The sequence below is a fragment of the Phragmites australis genome, chromosome 15 (assembly GCF_958298935.1).
Source record: "Phragmites australis chromosome 15, lpPhrAust1.1, whole genome shotgun sequence".
NCBI lineage: Eukaryota > Viridiplantae > Streptophyta > Magnoliopsida > Poales > Poaceae > Phragmites > Phragmites australis.
Genome location: NC_084935.1, coordinates 2,764,021 through 2,770,525, shown reverse-complemented (window position 1 = coordinate 2,770,525; position 6,505 = coordinate 2,764,021). Strand labels below are relative to the sequence as shown.

Here is a 6,505-nt window from a genome sequence, read left to right as displayed (position 1 = left end):
ATTAACAATTTAATTTTGGTTTGGAAAACAAAATATCTAAATAAAAATTCCAAATAAAATAAAATAAATAATAAAAAGAGTATATGTAAAAAGGAGGATCACATCAAATATAGTCTTAGATAAAAATCAAATACCTAAATAAAAAGTTTATGTAAAATATAATTAATCAATGTTATTGTGATAAAATATTGCAGTGAGGCTGGCACGCTATTAGCTTGTGCCACCATACTGGTTCTGCTTTATTTAGCTGCCGTTAATCTTGATAGCAATTGCTAATTTATAATGTTCATCAGGTTATGAGGTAACCATGCATGTTGCCATGTTGATTGCTTGCGTTCCAAATAACCCTTATCATGAAGTGATGTAAACGCAAAGTGAACGCCCAAAGTCCAACAGGGCCATGCATGCAGGCAGCATTTGCAGTGGTGGATGCAGAGTGTCAAGGTGAAAATAATTCAGCTCGAGAAAGTGCAAGCGAAGTGGGAGGCAGAAAGGAGTCAGCCTGCCCTACCAACACAGCTCGGTGGACAGTTACGAGACCTAATCAATCAGCACACACACGGATGAAGATTTGCAGTGGTAGTATTGCCTTTTCCATGCATGATTCACGACAACCTTTGTTGCTCGGAGCAAAGGTGGACGAAGCGAGGAGAAAGGAGAGCTGAAAAGTGGAGGGGAGGAGGAAGAGAGAGAGAGTACACTCGCTCACACTCTCTATAGTCTACAGTAAATTGGCACCTACTTGAGAGCGACCTCCCGCCTCCCAGTCCGAGCTTTCTTTTATACCTCACTCTTCCCTGGCCATTTCTCCTGCCACATTTGTCGTCGTCCTCTCCGGCCGCTTCGTTCTCAGCAACGGCTGCACCGCCGTTGAGGTAGCTACTACCTCCTTCTCGCGGTATGGCGAGGCGGGCGGGTGGCCCCAAAAAGAAGCTGAGAAGAGGCCTGTGGTCGCCGGAGGAGGACGACAAGCTGATGAACCACATTGCCAAGTATGGCCACGGCTGCTGGAGTTCTGTCCCCAAGCTGGCAGGTAGTGCACTATACCATGCTTATAGACTCCCCAGAGACTTTGTTAATTTAGCTCTCCAACGGCAATATGCGACATTGCTATCCTTTTTTGATTTTGCTTAAAAAAAGGATCCTAGATATTAGTTGAATCGAGTCCCAACGTCGAAGTCGTGAGCTAGTTTAATTACTTGACGTGTTGTTGTGTTAGGCCTTGATAGGTGTGGAAAGAGCTGCAGGCTGAGGTGGATCAACTACCTTAGGCCGGACCTCAAGAGGGGCGCATTCTCACAGGAAGAGGAAGACCTCATCATCCATCTCCACTCCATGCTAGGCAACAAGTACGTATAATACTAAATTTTTACACCTGTATTAGGAAATTAGAGATGATATCTTGTCCAAGTTCAGCTAATCAAATTGGAAAAGTTGTTAATTTGCTCGTGCGTGCACGAACAGGTGGTCTCAGATTGCGGCGCAGCTGCCGGGAAGAACAGACAACGAGGTCAAGAACTTCTGGAACTCGTACATCAAGAAGAAGCTCCGCCAGCGCGGCATCGACCCGGCCACCCACAAGCCGCTGGCCGAGGCCAGCAGCGGCCGCGCCGCCGCAGCCAGCCGCACGGCGGTGTTCAGTGACGCCGAGCTCATCCTATCGTCGACCGCGGGACAGCACATGCCACCGCCCGTGACGGCGGAGAGCTACGTGTACAGCCGCAGTAGCACCGACGGCGGCGGGAGCGGGCACGCCTGCAGCGACGGATCCCTGTCGCTGTCCGGGTACGACCAAACCGCGGACTTCGCTGCATGCTACCTGGACCCGGACGCGCTGCAGTGTGGCCCCTCCGGTGTCCCGGCGGTCGTTCTCCCGTCGGTGTCGAGCTCCAGCACGCTGAACTCGATGGCTGGCCTAAGCCCCGCGGCCACCACCACCACGGCTACCGACGAACAGGGCAACACCAACAGTGGCAACGGGTTCGAGTCGACGCAAAGCTGCAGCGCCACGGCCACCAACCACCTGCCGTGGCTGGAGCTGGGCACGAGCAGCTGCGGCGCCGCCGGTGTCGACCACTACGGCGCGGCGCTGGACGAGCTCAAGTGGTCCGACTACGTGTTCGACGGCTACGGCGGGGGCCAGTACCAGCAGGGCGCCATCCCCGCGGGACAGTGCATCTACGGCGACAGCAAGGACGCCGTGCAATTCGTCGACGGGCACGGGCTCAGCACCAGCTGGTGCTTGAATTGAGCCAGCGCAGACGGCGGCGAGCAATTAACCACCGCGTGCCGATCAGCTCAAGACTTATATACGTGTGCATGTGCTTGTACGTACGATTCATATATAATGTTTGGTGAGCTTGGTTTGTAAATTTCTTCTCAAAATCTTCTGGATGGTCTATCGGGCTTGCGTTGCGTGTTAATTTGCCGGTTCGACATGTAAATTAAGTGCATATGGTGATGGTGATGACGAGACAGAAAGGTATATAGATATATATATACATACATATATAAGAGGTTTTTATAAATTGCGTGGTTAATTAAATAAAGGGATGGTGATTGATCAGTAATCTCTCTGTTTCAGAGCTGGCTTTATCATGGGGTCCTCCGTTTTTCTCTTTCCGCGATGGTGTTGGTGTTGGTCCCGGCGTCGCTCGTGCTTCAATTTGGCTATGATTGAATTGTACCGCAAACACTTTCTTTTGCCTGCAGCACGACTTTTGTCGTCTAGCTGGCACAAAAATTGTTCGGAATATGACTGCTCTATGGAATTTTTGGAAACTAGATTTTGTACATTTTACCCTTACCCATCACAGTTTTCAACTCAAGAATGTTGCAACTCCACGGACGTTCTTGAGAAAATTATGCTGCGAATTGGTGCCCACGCGCAAGAGGGAGTGCAGTATATATTGTACTCACATGATTTATAACCTTGCATTATTTGAGGCAGTTTACCTGAGGGTCGTCATACCGGAGTTGATTCATTCTCTAAAGGGGTCAAGCAACGTCGAGCGACCCTTCATCCTCCCATGACATAGTATGTCATCCTCTTATTCTCCTTTCCCAAGCCAAAATCACTCGTGTTGGATCAATAGACTTTACGCGTCACCCATGTTGCCTCTACAGCTGGTGAGGACCGCAAGATTCCATTGTGCACCATTCCAAGGTGAAATTTCCCCAAAGAACATATTGAAAGTAGTGAATTTGAAACTTAAAGGAGTTGAAAGAAGTCAAAAGTTTTAATTGGAATTTGGAAAGTTTGTGCGTTGAGTTTGTACCGTTTACAAGATTACCCACTCAACTGTCACATTCCCGGAATATTCGTGGGTAATACGATACTATTATAAGCATATCTAGATTATTTACAATCTTGTCATTCATGGTCTTCGGTCGCTAGCAACGGCCCTCCCTTCGCTTGGACCCCAAAAGGTCTCCGCCCAGTAACACCTTCAGCGTCCCTTCGGTTGACTCCCTCGTGACACCGAGCGAAGTCTTTTGGCCGCTCTCCGAAGGCCTGACTAAGGTTTCGCCTGTCCCAGTTATTGGAATTGCTCCTGCGACGCCGAGTGTTCGAAGGGTACCTTCGCCTTTTTGAAGGATTCCTGCAGGACGATAGATCCACGATAGCTATAAGCTTTGTTAGTTTGCGGTGGTTGTAGTGGTCTTCGACTCAAGGTCCGAAGGGGGCCTGCGAGACCATTCCTCAACAACATCCCCCCATGGCCAAGGTTCCTCCTCGATGGGCCAAACCTGTGAATTAGATGGTATCACCAAACGCCATCCCCTTCGGCCCATCGAAGGCCTCCCGCTATACGTTTCACCTTCGTTGAATTTGGCCCCCTTTGCTTTCCCGAAGGGTATATCCTTTCTAAAAGTGATGATATCTGGGGAGACGGTTTGATTTTTGGAATGTTGGTTACTATTCATTTGTCTTAATTGCCATTAATGCGATGGTTCGATTCCCAACGCACATCGTCTTTTCGAGTACTCTTCAGCTGACGTTTCGATCGCTATATAAGTTTTACCCCGTGGTTCATTTCATTTTACTGCAAACACATTGCTTTCAAGCCCTCTTAAATTACTTCCATCGCTCTGCCTGAAGCCACATGGTAACTTACGCACCTTCAACCAAAGCCGAGACATTCTGAGCCGATGGCCCCAAAAGCAAGTCCATGAAGCTGAAGACCTACTAGATCAGGCGGTCGAAGGTTGACGAAGGGGTCCTAGCCGGACTAAAAAAAGAAGGTCTGATTAACGATATCTCAAAAGTCCAGCTTCGAAGGAGCAGGAGATCCCAAGCCCGATAGACAATGAAGCCATTTTTTTCGTGGATTACTTCCGCGTGGGACTTTGCCTACCTTGCTATGAGATGGTGGAAAAGGTCCTAAAGTTGTACAAAGTTTTTCTTCATCAACTGACACCAAACGCCATCGTTCGGCTCAACCTTTTTGCCTAGGTGGCAAGGTCAGAAGGAGCGAAGGCCTCCGCCAAAGCTTTCGTTGCTGTTCACCAGCTCCACCACCAGTCGAAGCCGATTTTCATAGACAACGTGCAGTGTGAAGCCCACTATGATTGCGTTAATTTTTCTTACTACGTAAGCTTGGCTATGCCTGTTGTTGCCTACAAAAACAAATGGCTGAAGGACTGGACATAGTGGTGGTTCTACCATAAGGTAGATAAGAAAGAGTACCTAGTGTATAAATGCAATATTACAAAGGTAATCGCGCCACAGATGTGTTGCTAAAGGATTCCCAGCGGGCCTTCTTCGAGGCGTTTATGAGGTGTGCGAAGCACCTGAGCACTCACTATCTCATTGAAGAGTTCATCACCACAGGGGTTTGGCTGCTGAGCGAAGTGTGGTCCATTCCATCCTTCGGGTTAAAGGGGCAGAGGGGCTTTGCCACCCCCAGTTTAATTTTGAGGGAAAACCTGATATGTCTTATGGCCTAACTCCCATTAATGTTCGATTTTTCTTCTATTTTCTTAAGTTTTTCATATGTTGTAACAATTGTGACGGTCGATGATGCAGAGGCTGAAGCCTGGCTTCTGCTATGGAAGTTCATCCTAACCGAAGGCCAAGCTTGTGTAGAACAGGCCCTCTGTCGCTGGCTGAATCGGATCTTTGAGCTTTGGGGGCTCGCCTACAAGGATAGGCCAAAACTTATCGGGTCATCTATGAGCGGCACCGAAAAGGGGCATCCATTGGACTCTAGCACCGGAGAGCCCTTCGTCACCCAAACTTAGCAAAAGAGAAAAATTGTAAACCCTTTTGGCTCAAGGGGCCAAGAAAGATGATTGCCTCGAAGAAAAGGCTTGTCCAACTACTCCTTGGCGATGTGCCGAGTGAGGACCTTAGGGGCCCTAAAGTCTTTGAAGTTGTACCCCTCTGACAGGCACCTCCGAAGCGGACAACATATGTTGTTGCCCCTTCTCCTAAGTGTGCCATGACATCTGCGTTGATCGACTACGCCCCCCTCATAATCGACAACGATGACAACAAACCTTTGGGGTCTCATCTTTCTTCAACTGTGGCAAAAGAGAGGGGACCAAGCTTCGATGCGACAAGCGCACAGAAGAGGCTAGCACAGCTGATTATGTATCCGAGTTAGCCAGTTCACCTTCTAGCTCGAACTCCGAATCCTCCGAAAGTCAATGGACTACGAATGCCAAAGATGAGGAGGATGCTTTGCCACAGCTAGGGTGTTGTGGTGGCAAAGACTTTTTGTCACTGGGTGCCTCACGTAATGCTAGAGTTATCAAGGCCAAAGAGCTACAACTGCGTTCATTTGAACTGACGACCTGAGAGGTAGAGGACACAAAGAACATCTTCAGTAGCTTTGCCCTCCTGAAGCTCGAGATACAACTGGCACATAAACTTGCTTCCAAACTTGCGGAGGCCTTCGACGTCGTGACAACAAAGGTACTTTCGATTATTATTATGCTCTCCTTCGCATACTCGTATATGCGCAAGCATGCGGAACAAGCGGAGGCTCGCTCGAAGGGGGCGGAGGCGATGAGGGATATGCTACTCCAAAGAGTGGAGAAGGGTGAAGGCAAGCTTGGCGAATGTCTCGCAAATAAAAACAACCATTCTGCACGTGTAGGAATTGGAGATGGAGGTAGACATCCTTCGTCAACGTGCAGAGGCATCTGAAGCACGCGTGTCAGAGCTTGGTACTACCTTCATGACCGAGAAACTTGAAAATCAACGCCTAGTCGAAGCATTATGCAAGGCAAGGCAACTTGCTCAGGATGTGTTCAAAATGTGTTGAAGTTTTGGAGCAAAAGGATCTGAGGGCTAGCGAAGCTATTGGCAAAACTCTTCAAGAACTAGGTGCTTCAGCCTCAACTCCAGCCTTTGACCACGGCGACCTCAACGACATTCTTGAGTGGATCATGTAATTGTTTGAAGGCCTTCGGCAAGTAGGACACTTCTATGGCAATTTCTAAGCCATGATTTCTTATCGAAGCCTTATACAATCTTTAGAGATGACAGGCTGCGACC

The 6,505-nt window shown here is 48.6% G+C and overlaps 1 protein-coding gene across 1 annotated transcript; it reads left to right on the top strand.

Annotated features, from left to right (window-relative positions):
- The first annotated feature begins 643 nt into the window (after positions 1-643).
- Positions 644-2,570, top strand: LOC133893604 (myb-related protein 330-like). Its single transcript, XM_062334669.1, has 3 exons — positions 644-1,033; positions 1,220-1,349; positions 1,465-2,570. Exons 1-3 carry the CDS (start codon positions 901-903, stop codon positions 2,249-2,251), a joined length of 1,050 nt encoding a protein of 349 aa, XP_062190653.1. The 5' UTR covers positions 644-900; the 3' UTR covers positions 2,252-2,570.
- Positions 2,571-6,505: the final 3,935 nt, after the last annotated feature.